Source organism: Hemicordylus capensis, chromosome 2 (genome assembly GCF_027244095.1).
Source record: "Hemicordylus capensis ecotype Gifberg chromosome 2, rHemCap1.1.pri, whole genome shotgun sequence".
Lineage (NCBI taxonomy): Eukaryota > Metazoa > Chordata > Lepidosauria > Squamata > Cordylidae > Hemicordylus > Hemicordylus capensis.
In genome coordinates, this window is record NC_069658.1 from 390,861,286 (window position 1) to 390,883,288 (window position 22,003).

Consider the following 22,003-nt stretch of genomic DNA (forward strand, 5'->3'; position numbering starts at 1 on the left):
TAAGGGGACAACTCTTCCCTTGAGACAGGCTCTCTTCCCTTGTAATGATGTAGCTCTTTTTCCTTGTAGTGATGTTCTTTTTCTGTGCCTTAAATGTACTACATAATGCCTTATTATAAACATGTATTTTAAAATATTTGGCAGGGAGTCTATCCCCAGATGCTGTAGCAATAAATAATTAGAAGTAAGTGAGGCTAAAATCCAGCACGCACATTCCTTAATCTTGCTTTTATTCGTGTACCCATGTACTTTTATGCATGTGACAAATCAAACTGGGCTCACTGAAACCACCAAGTTATTCAAATATTTGTGGGATCATTATAGTAATGTCTCAAGAGTGCATTTCCTACACAGTCTTATAGCAGCAAACATCACTATAAACTTGATCCTGAGAAAAGATAAAAGGTCTCAGGGCACATAGGAAGAGATATGGGGACTATTGGGCCTCTGAACCTTAATAATTTTTGCCTCTAATTAAACAAATTTAGCAAAATATTTTGTACAAAGACATTTAATTCCCTTATGCTGTTATCCCATAATATATATTCACTTTTTATAAACTGATGCTAGTTCACATTATAAAGTAGACATATTAGAAGAAAATAGAATGTGAAAATTAAAAACAAAAGCATTAGAATCCCTTCTATGAATTACCACACAAATCCAGAAAGTGAACTGGTCTTCCAGAAATACAGTGTGTTGTAGTGTGCCTAATGGAAAATATTCACTCATGCACAGGTAAAATTCTGACAAGACAACTGTTTAAAAGGCTTCAGGTAAAGACAAGTTAAAAGAAAACAGAAATGTAATTAAAAAGGACAATGGTAAAATGCCGATAATGGATGAGATGCAGGCACTCAGCAAGTGCAAATCTTAAAAAGAATGTCTCAGTGCCTTGATTGCCAGGTCCCTCTTTCACACATGATTTCCATCACCACTGGTTTATTCATATAAGAAAACAAACTTTTTAAAACTTTGGTGTTTAGTATTTCCATGTCTTGTTATGGTTGTTCTCCATTACACTACAGAGTTCTTTAATTCATGCTTCTGGAATTGAAAATGTCATCAAGTCTTTTCAATAAGGGTGTGTGTGTGTATATTTCCATGTGAATATTGTTCCAGGCTGATGAAAATGCCTCCGTCAAATGCTGCTGTAATCTGTGCTCTTGGCAACAAAGGCTGGGGCGTCCCACTCCACTGTGAAGAAGGAAATAGTCCCAAAGAAGCCAACCACAACCATAATCAGAAGCTGCCATTGAAGAAGCAGGTAGTTGCTGTAGAAATAAGCTATGGCTGCACAGACAGACTGAAAAGGAAAGCAGAGAGATGGTGAAAGCAGCTATGGTGGTTTTACAATTCTGCTGTTCATTCTAATGATAATTCAGCTTCCTTCTGAAATCCAGAGCATACATTCTCCCCTCCAAGTTACTTTTCTGAGCCTTAGTTTGTAAAATCTGCCACTTTGGAACCAAAAACCTCTGCACTAAATCTCCTTCTATAATTCCCATGTTATCAAAGTCATTTGCACTAGCCAGTTTCCCACTCTATCGCCATAGCATGCTCGTTCACACCAAGTTCAACACAGCATTTTGTTTGGAGGCTGAGTGACAATCTGGTGACTTTCACATCAATGGCTTCTATTTTATCCACAGCACAATCCTTTATGTCATCTCTGCTGACATATAATGTTTTCCCATTTCTGCCATTAGTACAATTATACTGTATGTATTAAGACACTAGCCAGGCTTTTCTATATGGCATCCCCACCAGTGTTCCCTCCAATTTTTATAATCAGTTAGCGGAAAGCGTTTTGCCCTGGGCAGCAGACATCACATCAGTGAGTGCACATAACACACACACACACTCTCTCTCTCTCTCTCTCTCACACACACACACACACACACACACACACACAGAGTTAATGACTATTGTGCCGCACGATTAACATTTTTTTTAACTTCCCCACCCCCAACCAAGCGCAGTTTGTCTTCCACTGCCTAAAGACTGCAAAATGCTTTGCATCCCACTCAAGCCCATCCTCACCCTCAACCCTCTGGATAGCTCAAGGTCTAAACTTACCCACTCATTCCTCCAAAGCCTCTAGAAGGTGAGACAGGCTTGACTGATCACAGAAGCATGTCTTACCTTGCCCAGCACTCAGATGCCATCCTGACACTAAGGCTGCAATATTTAGCCAATTAACCAATTAGATCAAATCAAATGTTTTGATTCATTAAAAAAGATGCCCCGACTAAGTGATCAGCAGATCTTAGATTTATTTTTTAAAAATTATTATGCTTATAAAAACCAGCTGGCAAGTATCATCTTAAAAGAGGCGTTATCTAAAAACAAAGCATGTTTTATTTCCCCTGTTGAACTATTCTTTTACAATTAAATCAATGAACTAATCAATCAACTAAAATGTATATGATTAATTAAGATTTCTTTAATAAAGTGACAGCTGTTCTTAACAGCTGATTGTGCTTTTTCTGGTTATGTGAATGTCATGCTGTGTATTCCCTGGAGAAAGAAGCCAAGGGGGGAGCCAAAGTAGAGCAATGTTGGGATATGCAAAACTGTCAAGCGTTGATGTGGGTTTTGAAAATAAATGGATCTAAGACTCACACGCTGGTTTTATTTGTTGTAAATGCACAAAAGAAAACAGGGTCTTACCTTTCAGAGTTAGTTTGTGGCTATCATGGCTATTTTTTAAAAACCTTTTACCGGGAAGGAGGGTGGGCAAGAGCAACAGCCTCCCATCCTCCTCCCTCCTGTCCTCTTCTGGCTGCTCGGCCGGTGGGGGCGGGGGAGGTGGCAGCGCAGTGACTCAACCAGGGAGAGGGGGAAAGCGCGACAGTGCTGGGGAGGGGGGGAAATGGGGTGCCAGGCAGTTAGGCAGCAGTGGCGGGTACAGCAGAGTCTGAAACTGCTGCGTGGGGGCCTGGAAGTTGGCACAGGCACCTTAGAGGGAACAGTGATCTCCACCAGTCTTGTAATTCCACTCACAGCTAGTGTGCCACCAGGTTTTTTTAATCTCAATAATAGCAACTCTCATCCTACACCAATGAGATTCTTCATTTTGCATACCAAACATCCTGCATGAGAGTAAAGGCTTCTATTTTGTTGCCTTCTAAACTCACTGAATGTCCCAGGCAAAACAAAATGGCCATCAGGTTCTGTCCAACACCACACAAGGCTTCTATCGATAATAAATACCATGTCCTTCAGGAAGACAAAGAATTACATATGTCATGAAACAAGTTTGGCTGTGCTATTTGGCAACAGACAATTACCTGGATAAATTTAAAAATGGCAAAGGCAGGGGCGCTATCTTCCGAGTACAGGAACCCCAAAATACTGAGGAGCTGAGTGTTGAAGCAACTATCACCTAAGCCGAGTAAGAAACTGCAAAAAATCGCAACTTCTTTGCTGAAAAGGAAAAGCAGCCCCCATTAGTCACACTGTAATGAAGTAAAACATAGCATAAATAGTGCAGTGACCAGGCTCCCTTCTCCTTAAAGAGTTAACAGGAAGTGAACCTTTGTCTTGACTGACAGGCTGGTGAACTCCAGAGCTCAACCAATCAGTCCAATAGGTGGGTGGGACTTAGAGAGCTGTTGCTGGGAGTTCTGGGAACAAGAAAGGAAGTTCTGCACTGGAGGAGCAAGGAGGACACGCAGCAATGGAGTTCTGCTACAGCAGGATGGCTGTAGATCCTTGTAAGATAGGATTGCAGGAGGCTTGATTCTCATCAGGAGCTTGGTGAGTGAAAGCAAAAAGGAAGCCAAGGCTAGTGGTTTCGTAAGTTTAGGGCAAGAGAAGGTGTTTTAGTAAGAATTTGCATTAGAATTTCTGTTTTTGGTGTGTGCTTTGCATTTCCTAAATATCTGTTATTTGCAACAAAGTAACTAAATTTTAAAGTGTGCCACCCCAGCATCATTCAGGGTGGTTTTGAAGTATTCTTTTAAACAACTACGTATTTTGATTGTCTATCTAAAAGCCTCAGACGGAACTAGTCTGTAGTAATTGAATAAAAGTTTTTTCTTTGTTGTTTACCTTTTTCAAGCCTCCAAGGGTGACTATTGACCCAGCAGGAGGAGGGGGGATTTCTCTGATGCAAAACACATCTCAATGAGAGCTTGGCCAAATTAACAATTAGCTCCACGTGCAGGCAAAACGCATGGGAGGGAAAGCTTTCTTTCTTTAGTCTTGCCTATTAGCAAAAAAAGGGGGAGCAGATTGTTGCATTTGCCCAGTACCTAGCTATAGAGGGACCTTGGACTAAAGCACTAAATCCAGTGGTCCCGTTCTAGACAAGTCTTAGAGTGTTTGGTGGCAGCAGGAATCTACCAGAGCTTCCGGGTTTTCCTAGAATCCTTTTCTTAACTTTCGAGTGTTGAAAGTTACAGAGTTTTAAACCAGCCAGTCTGTGTCTCAGAGCACAGGACAGGAATGATTCAGCACTAAAGTCTTCCACATGCTGCAGAAGTGGTTTAGACTGGTCAGGGAGATTATCCATTAACCTGGTCAGAGTCAGGAAAGGAATTTCCCACTACCCACTATCCACTACATATAGTATTATAAGTCCCTGTTCAGGAGCTAAATCATGCCCCTACATCTAACACCGGGTGTGGGGAGCGTGGCTAAATGCTCCCTGCATCTGACATCAGATGCAGGGGTTAGGGTGAGGGGGCCCGTGGTGGCAGCCGAACAGAGGCCGCCGCTGGTCTACCTCCGCCACTGTGTTCAGTTCAGTAAATGGTTAGTTCAGTAACAGTGTGGACTTCGGAACTTTCCTCCATTATTTCTCAATCAGCCCGGACAAAAATGCCAGTAAATAATGGTAGGACTTATAATACTATTTGTAGCGGATTGTGGGTAGTGAGGGATTAGGGTTCTTTGAACCCTGTCGCCCAATGGTGGCTCCACCCCTGACTGAACAGCCACTCCATTTTGAGAATTTGTACCTCTTGGAGTACTTCTCCAGCACAATTAACACATCAAGGACATTTAGTATATATTAGTTAATATTTTAAATATCCTTGAGAAGCATAATATAGCAATAAGCTACAAATGCTCAGTATCCTCCAAAGCAGTTTTGTACACACACAATAATTAAGTTTACACATGCATTTTAAAATATTTAAGTATGGTTTAAATTAAACAGCCAACCAAATTAATCTCTAAATACAGCCCATTTTCGAAATGCTGTTATTTGCAATGCATATTGAAGAGCCAGTTCATGACTGTGAACATTTTAGGTTATTAATACAAAGTCACTTGCAACTTGCAAGGAGAAAATTGCCCCTAGAGATTTACACAAAGTTATCTCAGTTTAAAAATGGGATCGACATTCAGTGGAGTTTTGACTGAAGCCCTGATCAGTTTTGAACTTACTGTGAGACTCACATGCACACTCTTTCACCCTTCTCTTTCCCATTATGGCATTGCACTCCTTGGGTAGTAACCAATGTCTGGGCTGCAGTGATACTGGCCCACACATTGCACAGCCATCTGCTGCCATAAGGAGCTGCACCCCTGCACAGCAAGGCTTTTCCAAACTCAACCTCTTGAGCAGCAGAGGCAAGAGCAGAGCCATTTTTTGCTGAACCCCACCTCCCCAGTACTCTTTGCTCTCCAGAAATATGTCCCTGAGAACGGGGCAACTCTCTGAACATATTTCAAGATGGCACAGAGCACTAAGAGAGGCAGGGAGAATCAGCAAAAATCAGTCTGCTGGTATAATTTATTTTATTTGTTTATTTTTTGTTTCTCTATGTAAACCGCTTTGGAAACATTTGTTGAAAAGCGGTATATAAATATTTGTTGTTGTAATACAATATAGGCCAGCTCAGTGGTGATCAGAGACTAAAAGCCGGTGGGATTCAAAGGCTCTGCTCACATGTCATACCTTCAGATGATTTTAGCTCCTCAAACACAACTGATCAAGAGGAGGAGAACAAATAACTTGTACCTTGGTTCCATGTATGCTATGCTGTCTGTCCCACTTATGGAGGCAATGGGGGCATCATTTGGCATGTTGTAGAAAATCAAATAGAAAGCTATGAAATGGACCACAATGCCTAGCATCACCACTGGGTTCCTGCCAAATTGGTTGCTCTTGCTTATGAGGCCAAAGACTCCTCCACCTGTGACAGAAAACATATCATTACTGAGGGGAAGAAGGAAAAAGGCAGAAAAGTTGTATTTCAAGGTAATGGGATATTTTCAGCGTAAATCGGGAAACAAGATTTTAAATGATGGCATCAAACATAAAAATGAAAGTGTACCCTAGAGACTTGTTCGTGCTACATCAAAGATGCGGGAGCAGCAAAATACAGCTTGATCTGAGCATTGGTTTCTTAGAATTGCTACCTTGAAGGGAAGGATCTGTCATCTGACAAGTGTTCCAACAAGCTCAAGGAGGTATAAGAGCAATGACTGAATTGTGGGTATCAAGAAGTATACTGGACAGTAAAAGCCACTATTGGAATAGGAATGTCAACTCTTTGAGCCTTTACAAAAGTCTACATCTCGTTCTCTGCCACCCCACACAGTACAAAAATTAAAGTTATATCAGCTTCTCGACCTTCTGCATCTCACTCTCACATATCTACATAACTGATACATCTTATAGCTGTGGCGGCCAACCCTTTTGGCAAGTGTGCCACAAAAGGAAATTCCAAAGGAAACCACTCTAGAGGATGCTACAGTACATATGCAGCTCCTTGTGCCCTGGGGTGATCTTGTCTTTGATTCAACAAGTTGGAAAGCAGGGAGAGACTAACCCACATCAACAACAAATATTTATATACCGCTTTTCAACACAAGTTTCCAAAGCGGTTTACACAGAGAAATAATAAATAAATAAGATGGCTCCTGTCCCCAAAGGGCTCACAATCTAAAAAGAAATATAAGATAGACAGGGGTACTGTGCTGGGGGTGGATAGGGCCAGTTACTCTCTCCCTGCCAAATAAAGAGAATCACCACATTAAAAGGTGCCTCTTTGCCAAGTTAGCATCAAATGGTTGACTATGGCAGAAAGTCATCCCTGCACTCCAGTCTCTTTCTCCCACAATGCATCATTGTTTATTCCCTGAATGGAGACCAAGGCCTAGTTCCGATGACTGCAGCTGAGGTGGATAAACCCATGTCTCCACTGTACCACTTCCGAGTGAGATGGGAGCTTACACAATCAAATGCTCCTCCATACCGCCCCCGCCCCAAATTTCTCTGCATGTAGAACACTAGCATGTCAGAGAGAAGGCAAGGATCCTTGTGCTTGAAACCTAGTTTTCTAAGCACATATATATATATTTTTTGTTCAACACTGAGTCCCCACCTGCAGTCTGAAATGCTACAGTCCAAACAAAGGCTTTCCACTGCACCTGATATTTGGGAGAATGAGGCCTAAGTGTGTCCTAGTCATCATTGTCTGCAGTGGCTCCAACAGCCACTGTCTCATATGCCACAGCCTGCATGCTCTATACTCAACAAAGCACTGCTCAGTTAATAGCACTCCAGTATCACTTTACCTAAAGATAAACTTGCTGACCTGTGTCCCAGTTCTTACTTGAGCACTGCAGCAGAGAGGAGCAGACTTCGGGCTTGTGATATCTACTTTGTTTTTTCACTAGAACCTGAAGGCCCACTGACTGGAACCAGGGCAAAAGAATGACGGGGAAGGCAGAAACAGACACACACTTAGAATTAAGGGAAGTGGTGACACTTAGCACACGCTCCTCTGCCCAGGAATGTTTTCAGTATCAGGACTGAGCTCACAGTCCTTTCACTCCTGCTTTTTCTCCAAACTCTTTGAGTTTCAGCAGTCTAACTCAGAAGCGGGGCATTTTGTTGTTGCTATTGTTATGTGTTTGAGAGCCAGAAACCCAGATCTACTTTCTACCTACCCCTGAGTTGCTAAATATACTACACAGCCATGCTGAACAGCTCCAGACATCTTAGTTCTTTGCTGTGTTATTTTAGCTCACTGACGTTCAGTGCAGTGAGAACACACTACCACCACTGGAAATAATGGGGGTCGCCTTGTGCAACTGTGCTTGTGCAGTTGCAAGTCCAGCAGAACAAGGCTGCTCCAAAACAGCAGTGGTGGTGGTGTAGGCACACGCAGTAGCATGGGTGGTGTTCAACCACTCCCATTTCACTGCGCTGAACACTTAAATGCATACAGATTATACAATTGTGGACAAAACACTATTTACTAGTATTTCAAATCCAATTTGGGCTCACCTAGTATTTCTCCAATGCCAATGAAAATACCAGAGAGTCCAATCAGACTTTTTTCTTCTGTGCCAAATTTATTTACAGCACCTATACAGGTCCCATACACTCCGGAGAAGAATGTTAACTCCAGACCTTAAAAGAAACAACATTATTTCAGACATCGTTATGAACTCTAAGGACTGTTTTTACACAGACCAGTTTTCACTAGTGGAGGCTATAGCAACAATAAGATTAATTTAGCAGAATTCCAGCCCCAACAAGATTCTCAAAACTCATAATTTAAGAGCGCAGAACAGCAAACCACACAATGCTGGCCCCCAGATTAGTGTCTTATAGAGTGAGCCCCCAAGAATGCACAAGTTGGCCATTTCTGTTGTAAACTATGTAGCATCCTGCTGATTGGTAAGCAGCTGCTAACTGCATTTCCACCATGAGCTACTGCCCAAGGCACACAGTTCAGTTCTTAAAAGAACTTTTCTTAATGAAACTTCCCTAGGCAACTGACAACACTGCTGACATCACCCACAAGCAATCTGGGGGGGTAAAAGAGAGAGAAAGGCTCTTCCCACGAGCAGCCTAACCCAGGCTAGGGCAGTCCAGTCTGGGTTAGATCCTAGTGCTGCCAGCCCACCTAACCCCACTTCAAGAATGGCCTTTAGTCAAGGTTAAGGGTACAAACATGCCTTTAACGCCAGCGCCAGGATTGTGTGTATGCTCAGGCTGCTTGCAGCCCAAACGCAAAGAGAGATGGGTGCCTAGAGCACCTGTCTCATAGGAATATCCCACAATGCACCACACTCATTCTGTAGTGCATTGTGAGATGTCTGGAGGTCTCGGCCTCCGAAGATCCATGGTGCTTGGAGCAGCACAGATCATGTGGGAGAGCAGCATTTGTGCGTTGTCTGGGGGTAGAGGGAGGTACGTTGAGAGTTCCTTGTTAAGGTGTACTATAACCAACAGTTTTAAGATTAAATCCCATAACTATATCAGCAGAATTCTTTTCAAATTGGACAATGTAATGGCTCCTCTGCGCTACTTGACAATATGTACTTGAGGGCTGTGGAATCTTCAGGGACATATTTTCAGGTGGCACAGGACACTTTGGAGGGTGGGACTGGAAATCACTGAAATTTGCCCCCACAAAAAAACCCACTGGTGCTGTATAAGTCAAACCCATCAGCAGCACTGATGCTTCTCACATAGAACTTGCGCTTTGTTAGTCAGAATGTCAGTCACTGACCAAAACAGCAGCAATCAAGACAACTACAGTCCACACATAAATTATGGCTAAATTCTTGAGGGCTTTTTTAAACAGACAAGCAGACAAGTTAGAATTCTGCAAATCTCTGCTCATATTTTAAAAGCAAAAGCTTCTAGTCTTCAAGACTGAAAGGAAAGTCTCAAAAACATGACTGCAGCAGCCTAAGGAACTACAGGTGCTCCCAGTTGCAGCCACCAGATGGCGGTTCTGCTACACATTCCCTTAACAGGCTCCAAACACTTTGCTCTCCGTGGAAAGGGGATGGTCTGTCTAAAGATGCTGGAGAGGAAAATATGTTGGAAAAGAAAGTCTTAAAGGGGGAAAGGGCAACAATCCACAAGTGTTGACAAATGTGTACAAAAGGAACCACACAAACCAGGGTTATGACGCTTTGCCCACAACAGCTCCAATCCCAAAACTGCTATTGATTATAAAGAGCAGATTTCCTTTCTGTGTGAGGCTGTCAAGAGCAAAGGACTTGGGATGGCAGGGCCGATGGACAGTGAGGAAGCTGATCTTGGCCAAAGTCCTGTGTTTAGCCCAGTAATTGAGCCTTTGTTTGCATCTGTTCAGTTACCTGTATAGGCCATTGTGATGCTAAGCAGCAAAATCTCTTTCGTTCCACAGAGCTTAATAGATCTTTCTGCAAAGAAACCAGAGTTAAATTCAGAAGCATCTTACTGAGTGCTAGATTAAAGAAGAGGTGGGGGAGTGAGGTGAGCTGAATTACATTACTCCCTCTCTCAATCTTATCTATGACCTCTACTTTATTGGCACTCATACAGTTGCGTTTAGCATCATGGGATCCAAGTGCTTAAAAAATGAAGGGTGCTTATATTCTAACTTTGTCAGCTAATACAATATCCTAAAAAGCCCTCTCCCTACCTACTCCACATCCGAAATGCCATCACGATCCAGATCATAGTTGTTCTGCTGCTGGTGTCGGGCAAACCATTTCAGCTCCCCGCCCCCCCCCCCCCCGCACAACACCACCAGAATTGTGGCCATTGTTCCTCTGACAAGTGAACAACCACTATGAGTCAAGTTGTATGGACCCTTCAAAGATGACTGATGGCATTTTCTCTTCCCTGGGGAACACTCTGACCTTTATAACCTAGTGTGGTTCCGGAAGATTGGAAGCATGGATGGATGGGAAGAAGAAAGGATGCATCTCAACAGTATAAGAAAATAGTTGGAAGGATGGAAAAACTAGAACTCTTGCATCATGTTTAAAAGGCAACTGCAAGCAAGTTGCTAATTTGAATTTTCCACATCTGACCATAGCTGGGAATGCTGGAATATCTAAGACAGTAATACCTCCTGGGGTAATTCTTCCTTGGAATGTTACTTACTAAATGCATCCACTGCCTTTGTAATTTTGCTTTGTCCAGACCTGGTAAAACAAGTATTTGTATAAAGTGAGAAAACAAGCAATAATCATGCTGTGTTCATTAAGCGCTAAAATACACTGTTTTGACTTTCAGCCTTCTTTACATTACACTGTTTGCCATTAGTAATGTTATAATCCTAATAACCCTAATCTCCAACCTCGCATGGTTGGGTAAGATGATTGAGAGGGTGGTGGCTGACCAGCTCCAAGTGGTCTTGGAGGAAACTGATTCTCCAGACCTATTTCAAACTGGTTTTATGGAGGGCTATGGGATTGAGACAGCCTTGGTCAGCCTGATAGATGACCTTCACCAGTGAATTGACAGAGGAAGTGTGACTCTGTTGTTACTTTTGGATTTCTCAGAGGCTTTCGATACCATTGACCTTGGTATCCTTCTGAATTAGGAACATAGGAAGCTGCCATATACTGAGTCAGACCATACAGGTGAAACTCGGAAAACTAGAATATCGTGCAAAAGTCCATTAATTTCAGTAATGCAAATTAAAAGGTGAAATTGATATATGAGACAGACGCATTACATGCAAAGCGAGATAAGTCAAGCCTTAATTTGTTATAATTGTGATGATCATGGCGTACAGCTCATGAAAACCCCAAATCCACAATCTCAGAAAATTAGAATATTACATGGAACCAAGAAGACAAGGATTGAAGAATAGAACAATATCGGACCTCTGAAAAGTATAAGCATGCATATGTATTCAGTACTTGGTTTAGGCCCCTTTTGCAGCAATTACTGCCTCAATGCGGCGTGGCATGGATGCTATCAGCCTGTGGCACTGATGAGGTATTATGGAAGACCAGGATGCTTCATTAGCGGCCTTCAGCATTTCTGCATTGTTTGGTCTCATGTCTCTCATCCTTCTCTTGGCAATGCCCCATAGATTCTCTATGGGGTCAGGTCAGGTGAGTTTGCTGGCCAATCAAGCACAGTATACTGTATACTTTTCAGAGGTCTGATATTGTTCTATTCTTCAATCCTTGTCTTCTTGGTTCCATGTAATATTCTAATTTTCTGAGATTGTGGATTTGGAGTTTTCAGGAGCTGTACGTCATGATCATCACAATTATAACAAATTAAGGCTTGACTTATCTCGCTTTGCATGTAATGCGTCTGTCTCATATATCAGTTTCACCTTTTAATTTGCATTACTGAAATTAATGGACTTTTGCATGATATTCTAATTTTCCGAGTTTCACCTGTAGGTCCATCTAGCTCAGTATTGTCTACACAGACTGGCAGCAGCTTCTCCAAGGTTGCAGGCAGGAATCTCTCTCAGCCCTAACTTGGAGATGCCAGGGAAGGAACTTGGAGCCTCGATTCTCTTCCCAGAGCGGCTCCATCCCCTAAGGGGAATATCTTACAGCGCTCACACTCCTAGTCTTCCTTTTGTATGCAACCAGGGTGGATCCTGTTTAACTTAAGGGGACAAGTCAAGCTACCTAAAGACCAGCTCTCTTCCCTTGCCTGAGAGATTTGAGTATAGGAGGCACTGTTTTACAGTGGTTCTGCTCCTATGTCTTTGGTAGATTTCAGATGGTGGCACTTAGTGACAGTTACTCTTTAAAACGGAAGCTGCTAAATGGAGTCCCTCAGGGCTCCATTCAGTCACCAATGCTTTTTAACAACATCTACATGAAACTGCTGGGTGAGATCATCAGGGCATTTGGTGCTGGGTGTTATTAATATGCTGATGACACTCAAATCTATTTCTCCTTGTCATCAATATCAGGAAGTAGTGTTAGCCCCTTAAATGCCTGCCTACAGGCAGTAATGAGGGATAATTAACTGAAGCTGAATACAAGCAAGACGGAGGTGCTCATTGTTGGGAGTCTAATCTGCAAGATGAAGTTATACTCCCCCAGAAAGAACAGGTTCTTAGCTTGGGAGTGCTCTTGGACCCGGGTCTCACTCTGTTGCCTCAGGCTGAGGCTGTGGCCAGGAGCGCTTTTTACCAGCTGTGATTGATTAACTCCACCCATTCCTGGAGAATGACCTGAAAACAGAGGTACACCAGCTGGTAACTTCCAGGTTGGCCTACTGCAATTCACTCTATGTTACAGAGTGCTGCTTTTGTACGTAGTTTGGAAACTTCAGTTAGTTCAAAATGTAGCAGCCAGATTGATCTCTGGGTATCCTGAAGAGACCACATTATGCCTGTTCTTAAACAGTTGCACTGGCTGCCGATAGGTTTCCCAGCAAACTACAAAGTGCTGATTATTATCTTTAGAGCCCTAAATGGCTCAGGTCCAGGTTATCTGAGAGAGTTCTGTTCCCTACGAGATCCCCACTGTTCACTAAGATCATCAGGAGGGGCCCGTCTTCAGATGCCATCAGTTCATCTGGGGGCGACCTGGGACTGGGCCTTCTCAGTTGTCGCCCCTGGGTTGTAGAATATGCTACCCGTGGATATAAGAGAATTATCTTCCTTGGAGGCCTTTGGGAAGCCTCAAAGACCCATCTTTTTAGCCCAGCTTTTAATGGTAACTATTTTTAATTTTAATCTGATTTACATGTTCTTGGATTTTAATGTAAATGCCTTGGAAGGAAGGCATGGTATATAAATTGAATAAATAAAATAAACTAAAAACAGGAAATAATATTCAGAAACAAAGTCAAGGAGATAGATATATGTAAAATCAATGTCTTAAATCTTCTTGTCTGTGCACTATAAATACACAGCTCCATGTTACTTAGTCACAAGGTATCTTTGTGCATGTTATGATTTGTCTGCATTCAACTAATACATCACAGTTTAACAAGGCTCTATGGGTATATGAAATTATTAATAGCAACATAATAAACCTTGCCTGCCACTGTATAACTTTATTTTGAAAAAGCTGAAATTATGAAGTGTTATATACACTGCTTTCCCAGATCTCAATATAAAGTATTTTTCTTTTATTTAAATGTTACGGGATCAAATACTTTTATCTTCTGTATCTCCCTAGCACCCTACCACCCATCTTCTCACCAGTTAGCAGCCAGAGGCTTATCTTCTGGTGAAAATAGGTGGGTAGTATTAGGAATGGAATATTGGTGGCATGGGAATAGTACCATCATTAGCAAAACGCTTTTAAGAGTTTTTAATACATTTTTAACTGCATTCCTGCTGCCAAAGGAGGAGTGGGCAATGCTTAATTTTGAAAGAGATAACATCCCAAGCATCAGACCTTCATGTGAGGTTCTTCTTCTGCCCTGGCTGTAAGGAAACCCTGCTCCTTAGTTCTACAGTCTAACTAGGTGTTATTTTAAGTGGGTGATTGGAGCTAGTGTGCTTGCTTTATATTCAGTAAATAGTAGCTAGATTTGGGTGTGTGTGCACAGATTGAGACCATGGTGCGAGGGAGGGAGGGTTTAACCCTCGGCCCCCACCAAGGTCCTGATCCAGATCACACATCCCCGGCTGCTGTATGCCTTGTGGGGGAAGCTACCATCCACAGGGGGCAACATGGCTGCTATTTACTGAACCAAAGAACAAGCATTCTAGCCCCAACCGCATGCTTAAAGTATTGTCTAGCTTGATCCTTACTGTGTCGAGAGTACCTACAAGAGATTTTGGCCTGGCTCTCACCTGTGTTTGGATTGTACATTTTGGAATGCAGTTGAAAGTCTACGTGACCAAATATTCCTCCATATCAAAACATTATCCCAGATACCAGGGAGAAACAGTCTAGCCTAGTCTTCTCCCTGATATGCAGTTTTTCTATGAGGAGCAAAATCTTTTAATATGGTGGATCATTCTGTCACCTGCATCCCTATCTGCAGCAGTACAATCCAAACACAGTGACTGACATTCTAACTAACACTGAGGACATGCAGCCAAAGGACGTATGCTCGCAGCAACTCCATTCCCACTTCTGAAGTGTGGATACTCAAAGAGGGGGAGCAGCAAAATTTTGCCAGCCTCCCCTTCCCCCAGAAACACTCTGTGCAGCAAACAATTATGTCCTCGGGGGCTGCTATTTGGCTGCGCAGACCCACAGCATTAGTTAGAATATAGGCTAACAGTAACTCCCTTAAATATCCGAAAGATTTAATTCTTAGTCACATGTTTTACTCTGGATAACTGGCAAATTAGAAAGAGCTGAATTATGTGTTTTCAGCATCTTCTATTCTATAGTAGAAAAGCACACTGACTTATGTGACACAAAATCCCTGTGAGGACCGTATGCATAACTTAAAAAAAACAACAACACCCTATGAGCCATATTCACATAGGAATAGAAATGGCTAAACATTGAACATGCTGATCTAGCAGAAGGATGGCCAGAAGCACCTACGTGTGTTCTACAATATTATCAGCAGATGCCGAGGTTTCTACTTCCTCTGAATCTGACTCCTCTCGAGTTCGAATGAGAAAAAACAGAACGGTGCCCACGAGGCTGATTACTGTCAGAGCAATAAAGACAGTCCTGCGGTCACTATCTGGGGGAAAGACAAAGTAGTATGTTACACTTTTGTTAAACAAAACAAAAAACTCAGCAGCACATCCAGTAAAACTACCCAAAACAGCTAGGGCATTTCTGGACTGAAACAAAACACATAATATAGAAGAACGCACACAGCACATATGAACCAAGTTTGGAGAAGTTCCCCACTAATGAAGCCCAAATTCTAGGTTCAGAGTTAATTATGCAATATTGACCTAAGTTGAATGATTTACTTAGATGACAAAGTTTGCGTTCTGGAAGAACCTGAAATACTTGTACAGGGGACTAGCACGAAGAAAAAAAGAAATGGAAGAGAGACGATTCAGAGCTGAGCAAGGGCTTGATTATCACTGATATAGTACCTAAAGGTCTTCTAGATACTTTTACAAAAGAATGTGACAATGTGTTGTGCAACCAAGCTAATTTTAACGGAAGGTGCATAAATGTAACAACTGCAGATAACGACAGACACCCTATAAACTAATGTAACTGATTGTCCCTACTGTCATTTTCCAAAAGGCAACCTTTCCTTGTCAAGTAGCATCTGTTAGGAAGAATGGTTCTGAAATGTCATACTTTGTTATATTGTAAAGCTAAATTATTATACTATATTATCTATAACAGTGTCAGTGTTACACACATATGATCAATAGAGCAGCACACAATTAGAACAATTTTAATCCACTCCAAATGGCGTTTGAGTAATCAATTAAATAAATCTGTCTATATTTGCATACGGATAAAAATAATTGTTATGAATAAAGCCACTTTTTTTTCAATTTTCAGTGCCAAATTTAGGCACAAGCTAAGCAAGCAACAACTTAGGGCCTCACATTATGAGGGGTCTCTTGCTCATGTCCCCTCCCTTGCCAGACAGCTGCCCAGCCATTCCTGTTGCTGCCATGCTCCACTATACTCTTGCTGCCCACTGCCACGCTCCTACCAGCTTTCCTGCCCCACGCTCCTGCAGCCCACCACCGCTTCCCAGCTGCTGGGAGTTCAGACCCTGAGGCAGCTGGAAATGAGGGCACACGTGCACCCTGTGCCGTCAATGCTCTTCATTCCCAGATGCTTTGGGGGGTAGAGCCAGCTGGGGTGTGGCATGAGGGTGGTAGGAGCGGGCCGTCACCGTGGTGGTGTGGGTGGGGGAAGCAGCTGCCACTGCCGTCAAAGAGAAGGAGCATGCCACCGCCACCAGGGGAAGGAGCCTGCTGCTGCCACGTGGTGTGTGTGTGTGGGGGGCTGCCTATAGAGGCTGCCTATGCCCCCACTTCACCAATGTTTCTTAGTTTAACCATTTTTGTTGCTTCTTTGCCAACTACAAATACAGTTTTTAAACTTCTATTTTCATTGCTGTTTTTGTTAGATTACTTTCTTTTTCTTTTGTAATGGTATGGGGCTTTTAAAACTTGACAGAGCTTAGGGCCTCAGCATGTCATAATCCGGCTGTGGATGCATGCACATGTTACAATGGGCACTCTCATAGGAAAAGGTTTATTCCCTCGCATGTGAGCGAGAAAGGAGAAAGCTTCTTCTTAGATGACAGAAAAACCACCTGCTGTTTTTTAAAGTACTGGCTTTCTATACATCTCATGTTCATAGGGGGCATAGATTTGTGAGCCCTTCCAAACAGAGCTTCTTTACTGGATCTGTGATCTCCAGCACTTCCAAGTGTTTGCAACCAGCCTGTTCCTGATTTAACTGGTTTAAACTATGTCCTCGCTTGTCTCCACATACTGCACATCCTCCAGATTATTCACCCTCTACACTTCTGCTTAATTGCTACACACTTAGGCAGAATGGCTTTTGAGCTGCAATTCTTGTATCCAGAGAGGGTAATATCTTAGAGTGCTTCAAACTCCACACACGCAAAAGGAGTTTGGCTTCTGCTGGTTCCACTAGAAGCTGAATTCAGCACCAAACTTCTTTCCAGGATCAAAATATGTGGGATTTAACCAGAGGAAAGAGGTAGCCAGATATTCTTAAGAAGTGGTTGATGAACAGATTGCAGAAGCTGTACATTCTTTGCACTATTTGACTTAGTTTCATACTCGTTCCTCTCAAGGTTACAGATTACTACCCAGACTAATGCCAGCTGTAAGATGCCCCTGTACGAAGATAATCTATTCATTATATTTTATCATGCTTTTAAAGATATTAACTGTGTAAAATGCTTTGTAAAAGATGCAGAAATAATACAGCCTAAACACACTGGCAAGTAATAGTTCTCAGACACTGCATTTCTGTTTAGGAGGGTGCATGGAACCGGTCCGGGGCCATGTAAGAGGCCTCCGGACTGGTTCGGAATTGGGTCGGTGAGGGAGTGTGGCTTTAAGGGCAGGGGGGTAGTACTTACCCCTCCCGCTGCTTTCCCCCCTCTGGCGCTGCACTTTGCTGCAAGGTTTTTGGGGCGGCAGAGTTCCTCCCCACCGCCCCACCCCCATCGTTGTCTGGAATAAGGAGAAGTTGCTGCCACGCAAACACCCGTCACCGCTGCCCAGTTTGCTGCATACGGCACACGCAACGTGTGAGGCGCGCGGCGGGCACATGTGTAGCGGCAACTTTTCCTAATTCCAGACAACGATGGGGGCAGGAGCGGCAGGGAGGAACTCTGCCGCCCCAAAAACTTTGCACCAAAGTGCTGCGCCGGAGGGGGGAAAGTGGCGGGAGGAGTAAGTACTACCCCCCCCGCCCTTAAAGCCACACTCCCCGCAGTGCCGGACCACACCTCCGTGGTTCCGTGCACATCCCTATTTCTGTTCTGCATCTATAAACTTCTAGCACAGTCAAATGCTTACTACTGTAAAGGTAAAGTGTGCTGTCGAGTTGGTTTTGACCCCTGGCATCCACAGAGCCCTGTGGTTGTCTTTGGTAGAATACAGGAGATGACCATTGCCTTCTCCCACGCAGTCTGAGATGATGCCTTTCAGCATCTTCCTGTATCGCTGCTGCTTAAGAGAGGAGAGCTGGTCTTGTGGTAGCAAGCATGACCTGTCTCCTTAGCTAAGCTGGGTCTACCCTGGTTGCATATGAATGGGAGATTAGAAGTGTAAGCACTGTAAGATATTCCCCTCAGGGGATGGAGCCTCTGCTCTGGGAAGAGCAGAAGGTTTCAAGTTCCCTCCCTGGCTTCTCCAAGATAGGGCTGAGAGAGATTCCTGTCTGCAACCTTGGAGAAGCCACCCGCTGCCAGTGTAGACAATACTAACTAGAAAGACCAATGGTCTGACTCAATATATGGCAGCTTCCTATGTTACCTGATACAGGCATTTTTCATATACTGTACACATTGGTAATATGAACTCTGTTTCTGAAGCTGGCTCTCTGAAAATCTCAACTTTCCTTTTCAAAAAAAGCAAGTTTCTAGTCGTCATGACTGCACTGAAAAGTAGACAAGCAGTATGTGTTGAAGACTCGAGGACCCACGGGTGCAGTGATTACACACCTACTCACCTTCACTGGCCGATGCCGCCATGCTTTGTCCTTTAGCTTTCCTTGTTCTTTATTCAATTTTTATCAAACAATAGGTGCGAACACATGCAAAACTGCAGAATTTGCACAATTTCTCAAGAGTGCAGATGCAGGTTTGTGTGATACAGAATGCAGGGGTGTTTTTTGTTTGTTTGTTTTTAGTGAGGAGGGGATTGTTCTACATGCATATGCAATACACCTCAGCAAATAACAAGACTAGCTTTCTATGAAGAAGGTCTCTGATATTACATGAATAATCTCTTCAGTATCAACCAATTTGTTTTGCGAAATTTAGTTTAGGGTAAAGGCCTCCCTTCCTATATCAATATTAATCAATGAGGAAAAACTGCCGAATAAGGGCTTGTGGTTGAGAGATAGCCAGCCTCTGCTGGACCTTTGGACTCCTGGATTTTAGTCCCAAAGGCAGCCTAAGCACTTGTTTATGTTTCTCAAGCAGTAAAGAGAAACCTATGCCCTGTACACAAACACATACAAAAATAAAATAGCTGATGTCTATGCCACTGACAACAGAAAAAATACCTCACTACTACTTCAGAAGGTATATGCCTAAATCAGCACCCCAACTGTTCTTACTCAAAATTCTCTTTTAGTTTAAGAGCTTTCCCCTGAAAACCCATCAGTTCACTTCTGAAAAGGGAATTAGCGCTAACCTTGATCCTGCACCAACAATACTCATTCCAGGATATGGATGTCATACTGCTCCTTTTGGCAGGTTCAATGGGAGATTTTTAAATAAAATGTTCCTCTCTGACACAGCCCTGCCCCCACCATAAAATTAGTTATTCTGAACTAGTTAGAATTATTTTCAGAACCAGCACAATATCCTATGGATGGAAAACAGCATTTGCATTTGGGAGGTGGGAGAGGAATGGCTATATTGCAGGGGTTCTGACCTCCCTACTGCTGGTTTTTAAGCCTGCAGAGAAGTATACTAAAGCCCTGGAGAGGGGGAAGCACAGATAACTATAAAGGAAAACAAAAGCAAAAGGAGTAATGGAATGGTAGGACATTGTAGAAGACAGACGAAAGACTTACTAGGGCTTGACATTTTTAAGAACTAGGTTGCTGCTCTCCTCTCCAGTGGTACTATGGAGAGTACTCAGCCTCTAAAGGTATGTTAATTTAACAAGAAAAAACCCTACATGGATAAACACAAAACAGTTCAGGCAGCGTGGGAAAGGGGTGGAGTTGTCTTGCTGTTCAGACATATCATGAGCACCAGCTAATGGGTGCCTGTGGCACTCAAGGCATTCCACATGCAAATAATAAACACTACCATCGCAAAGACTCTGCTAACTTTGGAGAAACTGCAACTCAGTATCAATAGTGCTGGGAACATGCAATTTCCCCCAATATATATGCCACTTAATGGCACAGCAGGAAATGACTTGATTAGCAAGGGGGTTCAAATCCCCACTGTGTGTTTCCCAGACAATGGGAAACACCTATATCGGGTAGCAGAGATATAGGAAAGATGCTGAAAGGCATCATCTCATACTGCGCGGGAGGAGGCAATGGTAATCCCCTTCTGTATTCTACCAAAAACAACCACAGGGCTCTGTGGTCACCAGGAGTCGACACCAACTCGACGTTGGCACACTTTACTTTACTATATGCTAGGTGGAGGGAGGGAAAATGACATCTGAATCTTGCTTAGCAACTTAATACACTTTGAACATTCCCTGTTTAAAAAAAATATCTGGAAAGGCCCTTTGATTTCACTGTGCCAAATAATCCTGTTATATCTTCAAGGTCTATAGCAATTCAGATTCTTGCTGAGATGCACACAAATGGCAACATAAATAAATAATTGTTTATACATTCCACCTACCAGTACTCCTCTAACATAGATTAATTTGGATTTACAGTGTGCCATCAAAGGAACCATCATTTTATAGCAGAAAACACTCCAACAACAACCCAAAGCCTGACAAGTAGGGTGGGAGGAAGGGAACAGAAAACTAAATTCAAATAAGACATGTGTACATTTAAAACATATCCCTGGTATTTTAAGAATCTCTTCTAATTAGTCTGGAATGTATCACTCATAAAACCATGGGGGTTGCTAAGGCTGAAGTAACCCATTTTACAATCAAGTGTATATTTCAGCCAATGTAACTTGTGCCTTTGTAATTAACCATTGCTTGTGGAAAGTGACCTTAGCTTAGCTGAAGCATGCAAGAGCAAGGGCATGAGGGGGAGAGTTCTTAGAAAAGGTAAGGGGGGGGGGTTGGAAAGAGGATAAAGGAATGTGGAGGGAGGGAAGACCAAAAGACAGGCGAGGCAAGGTTAAAAAGAAAGGACACTCTCACACTCCAATCATTTCCAAATCTACTAGTTCCAACAAAGACTGCAGTTTGAAGGCGGGATCACAAGAGAGAGAGTGAGAGGCAGATGCACACGTGGAACAGGAGCCAGAAATACAGAAAACAGAAGGGAATCAACACAGTTTTTACAGATATGCCACTACACACTAAAATAAAAAAGCTGCCAAGAAGTTCAAGCTATTTAACACAAGCTGTGTGTAATGTATCTTTACTGGTTGCTTTATTTTTGTCACCAACACAGCAACATCTTCCTATTATTTTACTCAGAACCTCACAGTGCCTCAAAAGGATATTTTATAAACAAAACCAACCTGATATATGGCTTTTCCCTTGCCAGGCAAAGTATATATAGAGATTTCCAAAAAACAAGCTGTGAACAGGAGAAAGCACATTATTGGTTACACTAGCTGACTGCCTCACCAAACAGAAAGGGTCAACAGCAATTCACTTTACACTGTCAGAAGCTAAACTGCAAAGAGAGACCCAAAGGTTTTCTTGTAAATGTTTAAATTATGTTGGGTGTACAGACAGGCTCCTCTAATATTATTCCCCAACCGAGAAAGATAACAGCAGCTCGGATCCGAGCTACCAAAGCGAGCACAGAGCAGAGAGCTACATGACATGCAGTACATGCCTGCTTGGGCAGCATGCCCCACTAAGGCAGCACCCAGCACACAATGGAGAGGGCAAATTTCAGAGTGTCTACCTTCCCCTCAGATTGCCCTCTAAACTAGTAGAAATATTTCTCTGAGGGTTGCACAGCCGTCAGGGACATACCTCTGTATGTTGCAGACTACTTCCAGGGAAAGAAGTGAGAAGGGGTTAAATGTTGCCCA

The 22,003-nt window shown here is 42.8% G+C and overlaps 1 protein-coding gene across 4 annotated transcripts in view; it reads right to left on the reverse strand.

Moving 5' to 3' along the window:
- Window positions 1-209: 209 nt before the first annotated feature.
- MFSD11 (major facilitator superfamily domain containing 11) overlaps window positions 210-22,003 on the reverse strand; it is a 45,437-nt gene continuing 23,643 nt past the window's right edge. For all 4 annotated transcript variants that reach the window (XM_053288880.1, XM_053288883.1, XM_053288878.1 and 1 more), the window contains 8 exons: window positions 21,479-21,537; window positions 15,199-15,343; window positions 10,859-10,899; window positions 10,084-10,149; window positions 8,252-8,377; window positions 5,975-6,149; window positions 3,294-3,429; window positions 210-1,306 (listed from right to left, as the gene is read on the reverse strand). In XM_053288880.1, the coding sequence (XP_053144855.1) occupies window positions 1,142-1,306; window positions 3,294-3,429; window positions 5,975-6,149; window positions 8,252-8,377; window positions 10,084-10,149; window positions 10,859-10,899; window positions 15,199-15,343; window positions 21,479-21,537 (913 nt within the window). In that variant the 3' untranslated portion in view covers window positions 210-1,141. The remainder of the gene's footprint in view (window positions 1,307-3,293; window positions 3,430-5,974; window positions 6,150-8,251; window positions 8,378-10,083; window positions 10,150-10,858; window positions 10,900-15,198; window positions 15,344-21,478; window positions 21,538-22,003) is intronic.